General features: G+C 50.5%; 1 protein-coding gene across 2 annotated transcripts in view; it reads left to right on the top strand.

Annotated features, from left to right (window-relative positions):
• The window catches only part of LOC140394224 (eIF5-mimic protein 2), a 150,772-nt gene that overhangs the window by 80,636 nt on the left and 49,631 nt on the right, over positions 1 to 20,505 (top strand). For both annotated transcript variants that reach the window (XM_072481238.1, XM_072481245.1), the window contains exon 2: positions 9,318 to 9,391. In XM_072481238.1, coding sequence (XP_072337339.1) covers positions 9,318 to 9,391 — 74 coding nt within the window. The remainder of the gene's footprint in view (positions 1 to 9,317; positions 9,392 to 20,505) is intronic.

Genomic DNA, 20,505 nt, shown 5'->3' with positions numbered 1-20,505 from the left:
TTTAGGTTAGCCTGGTGGGCACTAGAGAGTCCATCTTTAAAAGCTTGGATGAACGCCCGATCCCCACGGCATGGGTTCCCTTGCCCTGAGCACTCTTGGTACACGTGGAACAATCGTTCCCTGTATTCAGAAGCTCCTTCCCCTTTCTTCTGTCTTGTGGTAGTGATCTTGCTCCAGTTAGTGGGAGCGTTCCCTAACACTCTGGATTTCCATTTTAAATTGGGTGAAGGGGTCCTGCTGTGCATCTATCTCTGCTGTTAAAGCAACGGCATGTGTCCACCGTGCCCCGTTATAATCCTGGGCTGCAGGAGTGGTGGGTCCGCCAGCTACCTGCCTCCACTTATCTGCTGGACAGGCTGCCCTGACCAGCTGGTGTACGTCTCTTGGGTGTAACTGGTGTCCTACCCAGATTGTCTAATTCTTCCCAGAATTTGGTGTTTGCGCTTCTAGGTTGTAATTTGCCCAGGGAAGCCATTATCTGCTGTCTCTCACCTGGGGTAAAGGGTTTATAATTCGCTTTTGGCTGCACATCTGTTCCCCTTCGGGTTACTGGCGCTAAATTGTATTCTAACGCACCCCACCCTGCCGGAGGGGCGGTTGGCCCCTGCTGTGTGGGCTCGTAAGGGGGTAGGGAATCAGTTTCCCCCCCCTCCCTTGTTCTCAACACGTGGTTGTGTTTCTCCAGTTCCCTTACTCTAGATTCTAATTCCCTCATCTGATCTTTTTGTCTTCCTTCCACTTTTCAGTAGAGGTGCCTACTTGTTCAATTAGTCCTGCTAACTGATGTACTAACATTATCCCTATCTTTTTAGTCTTGTTTTTCTTCTCTTTGTCTATCCAACCCCTCTGTTGTTCTAAGGTCTGGGAAGTGTCCCAGCCGTCCGTCTTCATTTTTATCAACACTTGGCTGTCTGTCATATATGTCTCGATAAGAGAACCTGCAGATCCCCTTTTTATATCATTGCCTGCCATCTCGCAGACTTCAATACCCCCAGTTACTACGAGTAAAGTGTGCTCTCTACTGGAGGGACTTCACTACCCCCCAGCCACTATTACTATTCCAGCGCCGCGCTATCGCTACCGTCTCAGGGTTTGACTTATACTCAGTGTCCACTATTACCACCTCAGCAACGTGCTTCTCCACCGGAGTTCGGCTCTAGGTCAGAGTTGATCAGCTCCTTTTCCGCACCGCTAATACGACATTGGACAGCCCAGTACCCAACTTATGCTCTACTTTCATACAAGAACTCTGCGTTTGTTCGCCACTACAGAGTTCGGGGTTAGCCGATTTCTGCCACTTGTGCTTCACAATCCTTAGTGCCTTTGGTGCCTCAATACCCACTTCAAATCCTGACCTTCACGTGGGAGATTCCTCTTGACAGCCAGTCTAAGGCTGGGCGTTTGGGGCAGCACTTCCTTGTCCGTTTGTTGATCAGCACAAGCCGCAAATCCTTAATACCATCAGCAGTTAGTACCAAACCTGATCTATTATGTCACTATACAGTCAAGACTTGTATCACTATGCTTATCACTATAGGTACCTTATTTTAAACTGCACCTTTTGACCTGTCTGACTCCTGCAGATTCGAAATTATCTTTACCCCGGCTTTCCGATCGAGGCCTTCGATCGGAACTCACCAGAAGTAAGATCCTGCCAGATTACGCCAATATGTTGTGGGAAAAATCAACCACTTCAAGAGTCAGACTTGCTGTGTTCAAATAAGTGCAGTTTTATTGTTACACAAAGCTTCAGGAGAAAGCGTACGTACCCCGCGGTACAGTAGCCAGCCTTTCTCCCGGTTTGAATGGCAGTCATTCATTTTATACTTCGGGTTCACAATGAGCCCAGATACAAAACAATTATCACCTTGTTATCTTTAAACATTTTATAGATAGTACGTCGCTATTTGTAAGTGTTTTGCCATTTACACATGGCCACAGTCAAAGTGGTTTTACAGGTTACAGGCAGCAGCAGGAAAGTAGTATCGATTGTCCCTTTGTTTTAGGAAATGGCCCAAGACTATTGTATTAGCATATCATTGTGTACACCTTGGCTGAAGTCAGCTTTATTCAAGTGGTGTCCCGCATTTATGTATTTCTTAATCTTCCTGTCTGGCTCCCTTTGTCCTGGATCTGTTCCTATCTGTCCTACTGGCACCCCGCTGGACGCCAGGCATCAGTTATGTCTGCTTTATTCTCTGTGTCTCCATCTTGTGTGTCAGGCAGCCAGCTTCTGTGCCAAGGGCTAAATCGCTGGCTTTGAAAGCAGACCAAGGCAAGCCAGCAGCACGGTTCAATTCCCGTAACAGCCTCCCCGAAAAGGTGCCGGAATGTGGCAACTAGGGGCTTTTCACAGTAACTTCATTTGAAGCCTACATTTGACAATAAGCGATTTTCATTTCATTTCAAGTGCCCTTCTGAACCATTTCCCACTTCACTGTGCTCACCCCAGTCCAACGCCAGCACCTCTATAATATAAAACAGATGCTTCAGGTTGCAATATAAAAAGAACACAATCAACAGTTAAGAGACCGCCAAACCAGGGGCAGTATGGTGGCAAAGTGGTTAGCACTGCTGCCTCATGGCGCCGAGGTCCCAGGTTCGATCCCGGCACTGGATCACTGTCTGTGTGGAGTTTGCATGGGTTTCTCCCCCACAACCCAAAGATGTGGAGGGTAGGGGATTGGCCACGCTTAATTGTCCCTTAATTGGAGAAAATGAATTGGGTACTCTTAATTTATAAAAGAAAAACAAACCTCCAACTTTCAAACGCGCACCCCCCCCCCCCCCCCCACACACACACACAATAAACTTAAATAGAAACCCTGAACAACTGACCGAGACTTCCGGTGGCGGCCATAGTGGGAGTGGTCGCACATTTGCCAGCTCCCACTCGAGGCGGTTTTTCCGACCCTTTTGCCTGGTTGCCAGTGGATGTTTTGGAGAAAAGAGGTGCTGGAGGAAAGCTATACTCCACTGGTGAGGCTAGTGGATGGATCCGCGGACCAGAAGTGGTTCTAAAAGAGGGGAGTTGCAGGAATATGGGGGAAGATGGCGGAGGGTAAAGGGTTGGCCCGACCAGTCCAATGGTCGACGGAGCAGTTGGTGGACTTGGTGAATGAAAAGTTCAGCCAACAGAGTAGGGAGGCTCAGGAGGACCTGGCAAAGGTAGACCTGCTGAAAGCGCGATTGACCGTGTGGAGCTGAGGCTGGAGACCCAGAGCCAAGCGATCCAGAAGGTGGGGGAGCAGGAGGAGTAACCTACCTCTTTGGCAGCTGACATTGGGATGCTGAGGGAGACTCCGAAGCAGATCAAGGAGAAAGTGGAGGATTTGGAGAACTGCTCCCAGAGGCAGAATCTGAGAATAGTGGGGATGTTAGAGGGCATCAAGGGAGCGGAAGCAGGCTTAGGTGGCCAAGATGTTGGCGCAATTAATGGGGGAGGAGGCCTTTGACCGGCACCGGGAATTCGATTTGGCACACAAGGTGCTGATGAGGAAGCCGCAGGTCAACTAGCTCCCGAGGGCGCCAGTGGTGAGGCTACACCGGTTTTTTGGATGAAGAGAAAATCTTGCAGTGGGCCAAGCAGACGAGGAGGTGTACCTGGGAAGGCAGCGAGCTCCAGGTTTTCCGGGTATAAATTAAACATGGGGGAAGAGTGAGGTCTTCCCGATCCATGCAAGGGGACAGGAGAAAAAACTGGGCAAGCTGCCGTTTAAAGTGGTGGGGAAGAACTGAACTTTAGATACTTGGGCATTCAGGTGGCGCCTGTATAGGAATAATTGAGCAAATTGAACCTGACGTGGTTGGTGGAGCAGATGAAGAGTGATTTTAAGAGATGGGACGTGCTCCCGCTGTCAGTGGCAGAATGGTGCAAACCATCAAAATGACGGGGGCTGGCCATGCCAAACTTAGCGAACTATTACTGGGCAGCCAATGTAGCCATGGTTAGGTAGTGTGGTAGCGGATAGAGGTAGCCTCTTGTAATGACACTAGGGGCACTGTTGCTGGCGCCTCTGCCGTTCTCACCGGTCAGGTACTCCACGAGCCTGGTGGTGGTGGAGGTGGCCCTGAGGGTGTGGGGTAAGTGGCGGCAGCGCAAGAGGTTGGAAGGTGCCTCGGTCTGGGCACCGATCTGTGGGAACCATAGATTTGCTCCGGGGGGGGGGGTGTTTCCAGGCCGGCGGTGGGCAGGGATCGAACGGTTTGGGACCTACTTGTAGGGGGGGGCAGCTTCTCGAGCCTGGAGGAATTGGAAGAGTAGTATGAGCTACCCAGTGGGAATGGATTCCGGTACTTACAGGTACGGGATTATGTTAGGAAGCAGGTGTTGTCTTTCCCTGACCTACCCCCGGGGCTGCAGGACAAGGTGTTGAAAGCAGGAGATGACGAGGGTAGGGTGTTGGAGATTTATAGGAATGAATGGATTGGGAGGGAGCCCCGGTTGGAGAAGTTAAACGTAAATGGGAGGAAGAGCTGGAGACGGAAGTGAAGGCTGGGCAATAGGAGGAGGCTCTGAGGAGAGTGAATGCATACTCTTCGTGTGCTGTGCTTAGACTTAGTCAATTCAAAGTGGTTCATAGGGCGCATATGACGGTGGCCAGAATGAGGGGGTTCTTTGAGGGGTTGGAGGATTGGTGTGGGGCCTGCCAATCATGTCCACATGTCTTGGGCTTGTCCGAAGCTGGAGGGATTCTGGTGGGGGGGTTCACTGACGTTATGTCTGAGTACTGAAGGTGAAGGTTGCCCCGAGTCCAGAAGTGGCGATTTCCGGATTGTCGGAAGACTTGGGGGTCCAGGGGGCGAGATAAGCTGATGTCTTGACCTGTGCCTCCTTGGTAGCCTGGAGATGGATTTTGCTGGAGTGGAGGGACTTGGGATCGCCATTGGTGTTGGTGAGTCTAAACTCGCTGGCACAAAAAGATGATTACCAAAGATGGGGACCAATAACGAAATGGAGCTACATTTAAAATGTTGTCTGAATTGCTTCAACATCTTCGTGGACACCGCCACTGGATTCAAAGAAAGAAAGTCTCACAGGAGAGAACGGAAACAGGCAGCTATTAAGGCTCCCAAACTAGAGCCCTTACAAGAACTCTCTTCCATTTATTCCCAGACAGAACTCTGATCACTCAGTCACCCCAGCACGTTCTCTATATTGGCAGCCCGAATTGGGTAAAGCTAAACTATTTGACTATCTATCCCTCTGGAGAAATGCCCTACGGATCCTTGGGGTCTTGCCTGCCAAAATAAGAGAGGACACCAATTTATTAACTCTTAACAAAAAGGATTTGGGGAGAAAAATCCCACCTCTGCAAGTCAAATTTGACTCTTCACAGACTAGTGAAGTGGGAAATGGTTCAAAAGGGCACTTGGCACAGAAGATGGCTGCCTGACACACAAGATGGAGACACAGAGAATAAAGCAGACATAACTGATGCCTGGAGTCCAGCAGGGTGCCAGTTGGACAGATGGGAACAGATCCAGGACAAAGGGAGCCAGACAGGAAGATTAAGAAATACATAAATGCGGGACACCACTTGAATAAAGCTGACTTCAGCCAAGGTGTACACAATGATATGCTAATACGAATGTCTTGGGCCATTTCCTAAAACAAAGGGACAATCGATGCTACCATCCTGCTGCTGCCTGTAACCTCATAGATTATCATAGAATTTACAGTGCAGAAGGAGGCCAGATTATCATAGAATTTACAGTGCAGAAGGAGGCCATTCGGCCCATCGAGTCTGTATCGGCTCTTGGAAAGTGCACCCTACCCAAGGTCAACACCACCTTATCCCCAGTAACCCCACCCAACACAATAACTGTTTCCAGTTGGTCAACTTTACATCCTTGTAGCAATCATTCCCAATCTTGCTACAAGCCCAATGTGGCTTAACTGTACACATCTAGCGACTAGATCCAAATTCCACCATGACAAATGGCAAAATTTGAATTCAATATAAATCTGGAATTATGAAACCATTGTAGATTTGTCATAAAAAAACTCTGGTTCATGAATCTCCTTTTAGGGATGGAAATCTGTCATCCTTACCTGATCTGGCCTACATGTGACTCCAAATCTGTTTAACCTCTTTGACTGTGGCCATGTGTAAATGGCAAAATGCTTACAAATAGCAATGTACAATCTATAAAATGTTTAAAGATAAGGTGATAATTGTTTTGTATCTGGGCTCATTGTGAACAAGAAGTGGCTGTTTAAAGATAACAAGGTGATAATTGTTTTGTATCTGGGCTCATTGTGAACCCAAAGTATAAAATGAATGACTGCCATTCAAACCGGGAGAAAGGCTGGCTACTGTACGTGGGGTACATACGCTTTCTCCCGAAGCTTCGTGTAGCAATAAAACTGCATTTATCTGATCACAGCAAGTCTGACTCTTGAAGTGGTTGATTTTTCCCACAACACTAGCATAATTCTTTTATGTAGCGAGGCCCAATCGTGGGCCACCCGGAGACCCAGATAACAAAAGGTAGATCTGACCAGGCGAATAGGTAACATCCCCAGAATTGACTCCCCTCCTGGTAGTGTTCTCTCTTATCCAGATTCAACTTGCATCCAGAGAAGGAGCCAAAACTTCTAAGTAGCTTCATTATCTCATCCATAGTGGAAACTGGGTCCATAATATAAAGGAACAGATCATCTGCATACATGGACACCCTATGTTCCTTCCTCCCTGACTTGTATCCCCATCCACCTATCTGAAGATCTCCATGCCAAGGTTCAATTGCTAAAGCAAATAAAAGCGGAGACAGTGGACATCCCCGTCTCGTACCCCTTTCAACAAAAAATACCCCAAGCTCAAGGCATTAGTGCGGACACTAGCCTTGGGGGCCGTATACAGTAACCAAACCCAAGATATGAACTTTTGTCCCAAGTCAAACCTTCCCAGGGATCTCAAAGAGAGATCCCCACTCCATCGTAACAAAGGGTTTTCCGGCATCCATGGACACCATCCCTTCTGGTTCAGGCACAAGAGGGGGAAAGAAGAATATTTAACACCGTATGTTGGCCGACAATTATAGACCCTTAACTAAGCCTGCCTGGCCTCCCTCGATCACACTCTGGGAGGCAGGGCACCAATCTCAGCGCCAACACCTAAAGTAATTTAAAAAAATGTAAAGTACCCAATTTTTTTTCCAATTAAGGGGCAATTTAGTGTGGCTAATTCACCTGCACATTTGTTTGGGTTATGGGGGTAAGACCCACGCAGACACTGGGAGAAGGTGTGAATTCCCCCAAGGACAGACCTAAAGAGTAATTTAACATCTGCGTTCAAAGGTGATATGGGAGAAACGACCCACATTCCATAGCTCCTTGTCCTGCGGGATCAGAGAAATAGAAGTGTCAAGCTCAAGTGTCAACAGGCAAGGAATCATTGCAAATGTCCGATATTAACGGGATCAACTGACCCGCAAACTTGAAGAAATCAATGGGGAATGGTGACACGGTGGCATAATGGCGCTGAAGACCTGGGTCACTGTCCATGTGGCGTTTGCACATTCTCCCCGTGTTTGCGTGGGTCTCACCCCCACAACCTAAAAGATGTGCAGGCTAGATGCATTGACAACGCTAAATTTCCCCTTAATTGGAAAAAAATAAGATAATTGGGTACTCCTGATTTATCTTTTTTTAAATAAAATTAAATTTAATGGGGAATCCATCAGGGCCGAGAACTTTATCCGTCTGCATTAACCTAATATCTCGGAACTCGACAGTAGCGGCATGTGGCACAGTGGTTAGCACTGGGACTGCGGTGCTGAGGACCCGGGTTCGAATCCCGGCCTGGGTGGAGTTTGCACATTCTCCCCATGTCTGCATGAGTTTCACCCCACAACCAAAAAATGTGCAAGTGGGCAGCAGGGTGGCGCAGTGGGTTAGCCCTGCTGCCTCACGGTGCCGAGGTCTCGGGTTCGATCCCGGCACTGGGTCACTGTCCGTGTGGAGTTTGCACATTCTCCCCGTGTTTGCGTGGGTTTCGCCCCCACAACCCAAAGATGTGCAGGCTAGGTGGATTGGCCACGCTAAATTGCCCCTAAAATTGGAAACAAAAATAATTGGGTACTAACTTTATTTAAAAAGAAGAAAAAAATCTCAGGCCTCGATGGCGATTCAAGCTCCTCCCACCTTTCTCTCTTCACCAATGGGGAGGACAACCCATCTGAAAATGCCGCCATTCGCCATGGTCGAACTCTTCTCTAGAGACTCCAATCTATAAAGATACCTGTAGAATATTTTGAAAGCAGCATTGGCTTTAGATGGGGCTGAAGCTATGCTGCCAGCCGAATGCCTAATCTCCTGGGATACCGCCTGGTGCTTCAGATGACTGGCCTTCTCCCCGTATTCATGGAATATCCCCTTCGAGTGCCACTTCTGATTCACTGCCTTACCTGTTGATAATTCAAATTGCATCTGCAGCTTTCTCCTGTTTGCAAGCAACTCTGGGGTAGGGTCAAGAGTGTACTGATGGTTCACCTCCAGGATTGTGTCCACCAGCCTCTGCCAACTCAAACCGAGCCTATATTAATTTATGAAGGCATCGGCATCCTCTGGCGCATTGAAAAAATAATCTTTCGCGCCAGATATACCGCCCCAAACCAAGCTCTACTCTTGTACAGGATGGCCTCCAGAGAGGCAATTTGGTCGCTGTGTTTTGAGAGAGCCATCTCCACGCCCTTGAACGCTGTGCCATGCTTCAGAGGTCTTTTCTAACTTGAATTGAATAGGAGCACCCCCCAAACCCCAACGCCAGCAAGCACCGTGGCAATTAATGAAGTGGCCGGAATCGCAGGACCAGCCTCTTTCATTTTTAGCAGAGGAGACTTGAGAAGCCTGAGAATCTGTCGACTAATTTCTATCTAGAATTTTCTTTGCCCTGATGCTTCTTGGCATTTCCCTTATGTGGGCACCTTATACCATCGATCAGATGGGACTTTACGTAAAAATATCCACAGAAACTGGGCAAGAAGTGCCAAAAATAAAGTACCCTGCAGGAGCCACTTAATGTGCGACTTCTTTCTATATGCTGCCACTGAAAGTCCCTGTTTTGAAGTGTGTGGTGACCTAAAACTTCAAAATTATTTTTATATGATCATGTTATTTTAGTTGAGTCATTTGATGGTTCAAATTCACAAATTATGTTTGTAAGTTTACTTTTTCTGTGTTTTGGGGTAGCTAACGTCTAATTATATTCGTCTAAATATGGCTTGGGTTAGTTTAAAGTGATATGTTCTGTGCTGAACTGAATTAGATTGTATAGGAGCACCTGTAACCTTTTTATTTACTTTATTGGCAGGGTGTCTTTTATGAATAATCCAAAGCAGCAGAAGCCAACGCTAACTGGCCAGCGTTTTAAAACTAGGAAAAGAGGTATGTTACTGAAGTAAATATTTGAAAATTATAGTTCTACAGCTTGACCATATGTAATTGTATATAATTATAAAGCATGGAAAAGAATGTGGATATGTTGTCTTTGGTATTTAGTGTTAATTTCTTGTTGATGAAAATGCCCATTGAATGTAAACCTACTTTAGATTGAAAGAAAACAATTGGATGAGCTTGTTCTATTTTTTCTCTCAATTTAGAGGGATGGTTATGTGCTGTCAAGTGGTATGGAGGAGCGGTAACACTTGGAGTGTCAAACTATTTCTTATCCTTTTCTCAACATCTCGCTAAATGAGTATGGTTGAGATCAGAAGCTCAGTGTGGAGTTTTGTTTTCCTATGACACTGGTCTCTTCTGGTACAGTGCAAGCTACATCAGTTTGAACTTGGGTGCTTTCAGCAATTGAGACGCCAGAGGCAAGTGTTACACTTCCATGCCCCTCTACTGCCACTGGGTTAAACATTTCCCTGAGCTCTGACATGGATAATGCCAAGTTGTAACATTTTTATTTCTAGGAAATCAGTAAGAAGCATAATTCTCTGGTTAATATGTTTGCCGTGGACTTCCGGTGGCGGCCATGGAGTGAAAGGTCGCACATTTGGCAGCTCCTGCTCTTGGTGGTATTTTTGTGGATTTTAAGCTGGATTTCCACAGGAATTTTTCAAAAATAAAGGTGAAAAAGCGAGAAGAGAAGGAGGTGACCCCTAGTTTATGGAGTCCAGGGAAAAATCGAAAAAGGAGGAATCAAAAGTGGGTTGGAAGCGAGGACCAGAGTTCGAAGGAGGTGATGGCAGGGATACAGGGTTTGACCTCGCTAGCTCAATGGTCGACCGACCAGTTGGTGAACATCTTGACTGAGAAGTTCACTCAACATCGCAAGGCTTGTGCGGAGGACCTGGCCCGGGCAGTTGACTCGATTAGGGCAATGGTTGACCGTGTGGAGGAGAGATTGACGACCCACGGACAGGCAATCCAGAGGCTGGAGGAGCTGGCAGTGGAACAAGAGGAGCAGTCCACCATGATAGCAGCGGAGATCGGGATGCGACAGAAACGACTGCTGGAGAAAGTGAAGGACCTGGAGAACCGTACTCGGAGACAGAATATCCGGATCGTTGGTCTGCTTGAGGGGAAGGAAGGATCGGATGCCGGAGCGTATGTGGGGAAGATGCTGGAGAAATTGACAGGGGAGAGTGCGTTCCCCAAGCCGTTGGAGGTGGACTGGGCCCACAGGGCGTTACGCATAAGCCCCCGAGGACGATGGTGGTAAGACTGCATCGGTTCCTAGATAAGGAACTCACCATGAGATGGGCCAGGCAGACGAGACGGTGCATGTGGGAAGATGTGAGACCTGCGTGTACCAAGACTTGGGAGCAGAACTCGCAAAGAGGAGGGCGAGTTTTAATTGAGTCAAAGCGGCCCTGTATGAGAAGCAAATAAAGTTTGGACTGCTTTACCCGGCCCGTCTATGGATGACCTACGAGGGTCGGGAACTGTACTTTGGCTCGCCGGAGGGCGTGGCAGACTTTGTGAAGGACAATAACCTGATGGGAAAACAAGGACCTTGAACCTTGACTGGAGAACCGAGTTAGAAATGTTTTGTCTTGTAAAAACCTTTAGTCTTTTAACTTTGTAATTTAATTTGCGATGCTCAAAAAGTTGTTTGAGGTTGCGGCGATGCGGAGCTAAGCCGCGCGATTCGGCAGCTCCTGCGATAACTGACTTTTGGGCCCACTAACGGAGCCCCAACGGCACTTTTATAAAAAAAAAACAACAACCCGTGGGGAAGGAAGGAGAAAGGTCCCCTACAAACCTGCATGGATCGGACCCGCAGCGAAACGGCGAAAAAAGCGGCTCTGGAGCAGTGGGAGAAGAAAGAAGAAAAAAAGCAAAATGGCGGCGCCCACGGACAGCGAGGAGATTAAAGAGTTCATCAAGTGCTGCTTCGAGGAGCTGCGTAAGGAGATGGTGGCGCCTATACTGGCAATGACTGAAAGACTTGGAGCAACCCAGAAAGCCCAAGAGGTGGAGATCCAGGAAAGAGTGAGTGAGAACGACGACGAGCTTGTGGGCCTGGCGGAGAGAGTGGAGCGGCACGAGGCGCTGCACAAGACATGGGCGGGAAGACTCGAAGACCTGGAGAACAGATCAAGGAGAAACAACTTGAGGATCCTGGGTCTCCCAGAAGGAGTGGAGGGGGCCGATGCCGCAGCATATGCGGGCACAATGATCGGGGCGCTAATGGGTGCGGAGGCCCCCCCCCCCCCGGCATTGCTGGAGCTGGATGGGGCGCACCAAGTGCTAGCGAGGAAGCCCAAGGCAAAAGAGCCGCCAAGGGCGATGGTGGTGAGATTTCACCACTTTACGGACAGAGAGAGCGTCCTGAAATGGGCCAAGAAGGAACGGAGCAGCAAGTGGGACAATGCAGAGATCAGAATTACCCGGACTGGAGCGCGGAGGTCGCTAAGCGGAGAGCAGGGTTCAACCGGGCCAAAGCGGTGCTGCATCGGAAAGGAGTGAAATTTGAAATGTTGCAGCCAGCGCGACTGTGGGTTACACATAATGGCCAACACCACTACTTTGAAACGCCCGAGGAGGCGTGGACCTTTATGCTAGCTGAACAATTGGACTCTAATTGAGGGTTTGTGTGGGAGGGGGGTGTTTGAGGGTTGAAGTATGATGCTTGTTGTACATAGGGGGTCAACCACGCGCAGGAAATGCTATATGGGCTGGGGAGAGGGACAAGGCCACGACAGAGCTGCGCCATGGGGGACGGGGCTTTGGAAAGCGCGGGGTTGTCTTTCCACGCGCGGCAAGAAAGGCGGGAAGGGGAACAAAGGAATGTACATTGATTGGGAGATTCCCACACGGGGGGGTCAAAGGGATGGCAGGGGAAGCCGGGGTCAGCAGGTGTCAGCTGACTTACGGGAGGGATATGGGGGAGCAATAAAACTAGACGGGGATCTAGCGGAGGGGGAGGAGAGATGGGGGGGGGGGGGGGGGGGGGGGGAGGGGGTTGCTGCTGCATTGGCTGAAAGAGAACGGGACACAAGAAGAGGTGGCTGGGACGGGGGTCCCCCGGCTGGGGGACTGGAGAGTGAGGCAGACGTGGACAAGGGACTGGCCCCAGAAAAGGAGATGGCTAGTTGGGGGGGGGGGCTGATAACGTGGAAATGTGAGGGGCCTGAATGGGCCGGTGAAGCGGGCTCGAGTGTTCGCGCACTTGAAGGGACTGAAGGCAGACGTGGCTGTGCTCCAAGAGACACACCTGAAGGTGGCGGACCAGGTCAGGTTAAGAAACGGATGGGTAGGACAGGTATTTCACTCGGGACTGGACGCAAAAAAAGAGGGGTGGCAATTCTGGGTGGCAATTCTGGTGGGAAAGCATATGTCATTTGAGGCCAAGACTATCGTAGCGGATAATGGAGGGAGATATGTGATGGTGAGTGGTAGGTTGCAAGGGACGTGGGTGGTGTTGGTAAATGTATACGCCCCGAACTGGGATGATACGGGATTTATGAAGCGCATGTTGGGGCGCATTGCGGACCTGGAGGTAGGAGGACTGATAATGGGAGGGGTCTTCAATACGGTGCTGGACCCAGCACTGGACCGCTCCAGATCAAGGACTGGAAGGAGGCCGGCGGCGGCCAAGGTACTTTGGGGGGGGGGGGGTGGTTTATGGATCAGATGGGGGGAGTGGACCCATGGAGGTTTGCAAGACCGCATGCCAGGGAATTTTCTTTTTTCTCCCACGTGCATAAGGCTTACTCCCGGATAGATTTCTTTGTTCTGGGCAGGGCGCTCATCCCGAGAGTGGAGGGGACGGAGTATTCGGCCGTAGCTGTTTCGGACCATGCCCCGCACTGGGTGGAACTGGAGCTGGGAGAGGAGAGGGACCAACGCCCGCTGTGGCGGCTGGATGTGGGACTGCTGGCCGATGAGGTGGTGTGTGGGAAGGTGAGGGGGTTTATTGAAAGGTACTTGGAGGCCAATGACAACGGGGAGGTGCGAGTGGGGGTGGTATGGGAGGCGATGAAGATGGTGATCAGGGGAGAGCTGATCTCCATCAGGGCTCACAGGGAGAAGACAGAGGGAATGGAAAGGGAGAGGTTAGTGGGGGAGATCTTGCGAGTGGACAGGAGATATGCAGAGGCCCCGGAGGAAAGATTACTTGGGGAAAGGCGACGGCTCCAGACGGAGTTTGACCTGCTGACCAAGGGCAAGGCAGAGGCACAGTGGAGGAAGGTGCAAGGGGCGACTTAAGAGTACGGGGAAAAGGCTAGTCGGATGCTGGCGCACCAGCTCCGTAAGAGGGCGGCAGCGAGGGAAATAGGGGGAATCAAAGATGGAAGGGGCGCCACGGTTCGAAGTGCAATGAAAATAAATAAGGTATTCAAGGACTTCTATGAAGAGCTGTACAGATCCCAGCACCCGGGGGGGGGAGGGGGGATGAGGCGATACCTGGACCAGCTGGGGTTCCCGAGGGTGGAGGAGCAGGAGGCGGTTGGTTTGGGGGCACCAATTGGGTTGGAGGAGTTGAGTAAGGGTTTGGGGAGCATGCAGGCGGGGAAGGCCCCGGGGCCGGACGGGTTCCCGGTGGAGTTCTATAGAAAACATGTGGACCTGCTGGCCCCGCTACTAGTGAGGACCTTCAACGAGGCAAGAGAGGAGGGAACTCTGCCCCAGACAATGTCGGAGGCGACAATCTCCTTGATTCTAAAGCAAGACAAGGATCCACTGCAATGTGGATCGTACAGGCCGATTTTGCTCCTCAATGTGGGTGCTAAGCTATTGGCGAAGGTACTGGCCACTAGGATTGAGGACTGTGTCCCAGGGGTGATTCACGAGGACCAAACGGGATTCGTAAAGGGCAGGCAGTTAAATACCAATGTGCGGCGGCTCTTAAACTTGATAAGGATGACATCGGAGGAGGGAGTGGCGGAGATAGTGGCAGCTATGGACGTGGAAAAAGCCTTTGACCGAGTAGAGTGGGAGTACCTCTGGGAGGTATTGCGCAGGTTTGGGTTCGGGGGAGGGTTTATTAGATGGGTTAAGCTCCTTTACAGCGCCCCGGTGGCTAGTGTAGTGACGAACCGGCGGAGGTCGGAGTACTTTCGGCTGCACCGAGGGACGAGACAGGGGTGTCCCCTGTCCCCCCTGTTGTTTGCATTGGCGATCGAACCCTTGGCCATATCACTTAAGGAGTCTCAGAAATGGAGGGGGATAGTCCGCGGGGGAGAGGAGCATCGGGTATCGCTATATGCGGATGACCTGCTGCTATACGTGACGGACCCAATGGAGGGGATGGTGGAGGTCATGCAGACTCTGAAGGAGTTTGGAGAATTCTCGGGCTACAAGCTTAATGTAGAGAAGAGTGAGCTTTTTGTATTACAGGCAGGGGACCAAGAAAGAGGGATAGGGGACCTACCGCTGAGGAGGGCGGAGAGGGGTTTTCTGTATCTGGGGATCCAGATAGCCAGAAGTTGGGGGGCCCTACATAAACTGAATTTACGAGGGTGGTGGAGCAAATGGAGGAGGATTTTAAAAGATGGGACCTGCTCCTGCTCTCGTTGGCGGGTAAGGTGCAGTCGGTCAAAATGGTGGGCCTTCCGAGGTTTTTGTTCGTGTTTCAGTGCCTCCCCCATCGTGATCACCAAGGGCTTTTTCAAGAGAGTAGGTAGGAGTATTATGGGGTATGTGTGGGCAAATAAGACCCCGAGGGTTAGGAGAGGGTTCTTGGAACGCAACAGGGACCGATGAGGGTTGGCTTTGCCAAACCTAGGGAGTTACTACTGGGCAGCAAACGTGGCGATGATCCGCAAGTGGGTCATGGAGGGAGAGGGGGGCGGCATGGAAGAGGATGGAACGAGCCTGGGGGCGTTGGTAACGGCACCGCTGCCGCTCTCGCCGACAAAATACACCACAAGCCCGGTGGTGGCGGCAACATTAAGGATCTGGGGCCAGTGGAGAAGGCACGGGTGCAATGGGAGCATCGGTGTGGTCCCCGATCAGGGGTAACCACAGGTTTGTTTCGGGGAAGATGGACGGGGGGTTCCAAGGCTGGCATCGGGCAGGGATAAGAAGAATGTGGGGGACCTGTTCATTGACGGGACATTTGCGAGCCTAGGGGCACTGGAGGAGAAATTTGAGTTACCCCCGGGAAATGCATTTAGATATATGCAGGTGAGGGCTTTTGTGAGACGACAGGTGAGGGAATTTCCGTTGCTCCCGGCACAAGAAGTTCAAGATAGGGTGATCTCGGGGGTAAGGGTCGGGGAGGGCAAGGTGTCGGAAATATACCAAGAGATGAAAGAAGAGGGGGAAGCGCTAGTAGAAGAATTGAAAAGTAAATGGGAGGAGGAGCTGGGGAAGGAGATTGAGGAAGGTCTGTGGGCTGATGCCCCAGATGGGGTTAATTCCTCCTCCTCGTGTGCCAGGCTCAGTCTGATACAATTTAAGGTGGTTCACAGTGCATTTGACGAGGGCGAGGCTGAGTAGGTTCTTTGGGGTAGAGGATAGATGTGAAAGATGTTCAGGGAGCTCGGCGAACCATGTCCATATGTTTTGGTCATGCCCGGCATTGGAGGGGTTCTGGAGAGGTGTGGCAGGAGTAATATCCCAGGTGGTGAAAGTCCGGGTCAAGCCAAGCTGGGGACTAGCAATATTTGGAGTAGTGGATGAGCCGGGAGTGCAGGAGGCGAAAGAGGCCGGAATTCTGGCCTTTGCGTCCCTCGTAGCCCGGCGAAGGGTCTTGCTATTGTGGAAGGAGGCGAAGCCCCCTAGCCTGGAGGTCTGGATTAACGACATGGCGGGGTTCATAAAATTGGAGAGAATTAAGTTTGCTTTGAGAGGGTCTGCACAGGGGTTTTACAGGCGGTGGCAACCGTTCCTAGAATATCTCGCGGAGCGTTAGAAGAAGGTCGGTCAGCAGCAGCAGCAACCCTGGGGGGGAACGAGAGATTGTTCAAGGGGATGGACGAGCGGGAGATAGCATGGAGGGTGGGGGGAAACGGTACGTGCGGCCAAGAGCCAGTGTATCAAGCTATGTAAATATACCATCTTGCCATGTATATATCTTGCTCAGGGAGATTTTGCTTTTTTTGTTGCCGGGGGGGTGGGGGGGGTTCCTCTTTGTAAGGGGAAAAATTGTGTTAAAAAACCTTTATAAAAAATATTTATTAAAAAAAAAAAAAAGTTGTTTGAGACTCTGCATGTATAACTTTTTTTCCCCTTTTTTCTCTTGGTCTGTTCCATCTGGCTCTGTTTGAAGGTGCTTGACTAGATAAGATTTTGTTAAGGGAGGAGGGGTGGGCCTTTGTGCTTGGACCTTGGGAGGGATTGTTTTTTTTTTGGTGCTTTTTGCCATTGTTCTGAAAACTTACACCGAGTGGGGTGGGGGGCAACCAGCGGGTGGTTGGCTGCTAGGGGGTGGGAGCTGCCAGGCTAGCTGGGAGGGCTAGTTTACGGAAGCAAAGTGGGAGGGTGAGCTGAAGATTAACGTGGGGGGGAGGGGGGATAAACTGCTGACGAGGAGGGGACTTTTAGGGTGTTGGAGGTGGGAGAGTGGATGACGGTAGTTGCTGGGGGGGGGGGGGGGGGGATGGAGGTGACGTGTGGGGCATGGGCCAGGGGCTGGCCTAGGAAAGGTCATGGTTGATTGACGGGGGAGGGTGCCCCCCGACCAGGCTGGTCATGTGGAATGTTCGTGGACTGAATGGGCCGGTCAAAAGAGCCTGTGTGTTCGCACACTAGAGGCAGCTGAAGGCGGACGTGGCCATGTTGCAAGAGACGCACTTGAAGCTGAGATACTAAATTAGACTGAAGAAGGGATGGGTCGGACAGGTGTTTCATTCGGGATTGGACTTTAAAACAAGGGGGGTGGAAATTCTGGTTAATAAAAAGGTGGCATTCGAGATGGGAAGGATCGAGGCAGTCCCGGGGATGTAGATTTATTATGGTCAGTGGGAAGCTGGAGGGAATGGCTGTGGTGTTGGTGAATATATATGCCCCAAACTGGGATGATGTCGCGTTTGTCAGGAGGGTGCTGAGGAAGATTCCGGACCTCAACTTGCCCCGGGCTGATTTATTAACACTGTTCTGGATCCGAGACTAGACTGGTCGAGTTCCAGGTTGGGAAAATATCAGCAATGGCGAAAGTGCTGCAGGGGTTCATGGAGCGCCGGAGGGGGGGTAGATCTGTGGCGATTAGGAAGGCCAAGGACCAAGAAGTATTCATTCTACTCTCAAGTGCACAAGGTGTATTCCAGGATAGACTTTTTCGTACTTGCCAAAACGCTGTTGGCAGGGGTGGAGGGCTCTGAATACTCGGCAATCGTGCTGTCGGATCACGCGCCACACTGGATAGACCTACGGGTGAGCACAGGAAAGACCCAGTGTCCGCAGTGGAGGTTCGATGTAGGGCTGCTAGTGGAGGATGAGGTCTGTGAGGGAGACCATCTGGGGGTACATAAAAAGCAACGAGACGGGTGAGATCGCGGCAAGGGTGGTTTGGGAAGCATTGAAGGCGGTTACCAGAGGGGAATTTATTTCCGTTCGGGCCCACAGGGAGAAAACTGAACGGGCGGAGTTGGACAGGCTGGTAGGTGAAATCTTACAGGTGGACAGGAGATATGCGGAATCTCCAGATGAGGAGCTCCTGAAGGAACGTCAGAGAATTCAAATGGAATTTGGGCTCCTGTCCACAGGTAAGGCAGAGGGGCAGCTGAGGAGGATAAAAGGGGCAATATACAAATATGGGGAGTAAGCTATGAGTAGGATGTTAGCACATCAGCTGAGGAAGTGGGAGGTGACGAGAGAAATTGGGAAAGGAAAGGATATGAGGGAGAAGGTGGTGGACCCGGGGGCGGTAAACGATGTGTTTCGCAAATTCTATAGTCGACTTTTTAATCGGAACCCCCAGCCAGGGAGGAGGGTATGAAGCGACTTTTGGGGGGGGCTCGAGTTCCCGAAGGTAGATGAGGAGCTGGTGGAAGGCCTGTGGGGCCCAATTGGGCTTGGGGCGGTGATAGATGGATTGGGGGCGATGCAATCGGGTAAGGCCCCAGGACTGGATGGATGCCCAGTGGAGTTTTATAAAATGTTTTCTGGGTTAGTGGGGCAGCTCCTGGTTAAGGCCTTTAATGAGTCTAAGGAACTGAGAGTGCTCCCCCACCCCCAACGCTATCACAGGCATCGATCTCAATCATCTTGAAACGGGATAAGGACCCAGAGAGCTGTGGATCATACAGGCTGATCTCCCTTTTGAACATAGACACTAAATTGCTGGCAAAGATCCTGGCCACATGTATAGTGGACTGTGTCCCGGAGGTAATCGGGGAGGACCAGAGGGGATTTCTGAAGGGCAGGCAACTGACGTCCAACATTAGACTGCTCTTAAATGTTATAATGATGCCAGCGGAGGGGCGCAAGGTTGAGGTGGTAGTAACTGATGTAGAAAAGGCCTTTTGGAGGGGTCGGTTTGGGAGCGAGTAGAGGCAACATCTTGGAAGGGTACGAGTTTGGAGGCCTTGCTTTTTTTTTTTTACAAATATTTTATTGAAAATTTTTGGTCAACCAACACAGTACATTGTGCATCCTTTACACAATATTATAACAACACAAATAACAATGACCTATTTTATAAACAAAAAATGAATAAATAATAAATAACAAAAATGAAAACTAGCCCTAATTGGCAACTGCCTTGTCACAAGTAACACTCTCCAAAAATATAATTTAACAGTCCAATATATAATTATCTGTAGCAACGACCTATACATACTATACAGTATATATTAACAACCCTGAGAGTCCTTCTGGTTCCTCCTCCTCCTCCCCCCCCCCCCCCCCCCGATCCTGGGCTGCTGCTGCTGCCTTCTTTTTTCCATTCCATCTATCTTTCTGCGAGGTATTCGACGAACGGTTGCCACCGCCTGGTGAACCCTTGAGCCGACCCCCTTAGAACGAACTTAATCCGCTCTAGCTTTATAAACCCTGCCATGTCATTTATCCAGGTCTCCACCCCCGGGGGCTTGGCTTCTTTCCACATTAACAATATCCTGCGCCGGGCTACTAGGGACGCAAAGGCCAAAACATCGGCCTCTCTCGCCTCCTGCACTCCTGGCTCTTGTGCAACCCCAAATATAGCCAACCCCCAGCTTGGTTCGACCCAGACCCCCACTACTTTTGAAAGCACCTTTGTCACCCCCATCCAAAACCCCTGTAGTGCCGGGCATGACCAAAACATATGGGTATGATTCGCTGGGCTTCTCGAGCACCTCGCACACCTATCCTCCACCCCAAAAAATTTACTGAGCCGTGCTCCAGTCATATGCGCCCTGTGTAATACCTTAAACTGAATTAGGCTTAGCCTGGCACACGAGGACGACGAGTTTACCCTGCTTAGGGCATCTGCCCACAGCCCCTCCTCGATCTCCTCCCCAGCTCTTCTTCCCATTTCCCTTTTAGTTCTTCTACCATAGTCTCCCCTTCGTCCCTCATTTCCCTATATATATCTGACACCTTACCATCCCCCACCCATGTCTTTGAGATCACTCTGTCCTGCACCTCTTGTGTCGGGAGCTGCGGGAATTCCCTCACCTGTTGCCTCGCAAAAGCCCTCAGTTGCATATACCTGAATGCATTCCCTTGGGGCAACCCATATTTCTCGGTCAGCGCTCCCAGACTCGCGAACTTCCCATCCACAAACAGATCTTTCAGTTGCGTTATTCCTGCCCTTTGCCACATTCCATATCCCCCATCCATTCCCCCCGGGGCAAACCTATGGTTATTTCTTATCGGGGACCCCCCCAAGGCTCCAGTCTTTCCCCTATGCCGTCTCCACTGTCCCCAAATCTTCAGTGTAGCCACCACCACCGGGCTTGTGTAGTTCCTCGGTGAGAACGGCAATGGGGCTGTCACCATAGCCTGTAGGCTAGTCCCCCTACAGGACGCCCTCTCTAATCTCTTCCACGCCGCTCCCTCCTCCTCTCCCATCCACTTACTCACCATTGAAATATTAGCGGCCCAATAATACTCACTTAGGCTCGGTAGTGCCAGCCCCCCCCCTATCCCTGCTACGCTGTAAGAATCCCTTCCTCACT

Source organism: Scyliorhinus torazame, chromosome 2 (genome assembly GCF_047496885.1).
Source record: "Scyliorhinus torazame isolate Kashiwa2021f chromosome 2, sScyTor2.1, whole genome shotgun sequence".
Taxonomy (NCBI): domain Eukaryota; kingdom Metazoa; phylum Chordata; class Chondrichthyes; order Carcharhiniformes; family Scyliorhinidae; genus Scyliorhinus; species Scyliorhinus torazame.
Note: the sequence above shows the minus strand (reverse complement) of the source record. Positions and strands in the feature narration are given on the sequence as shown.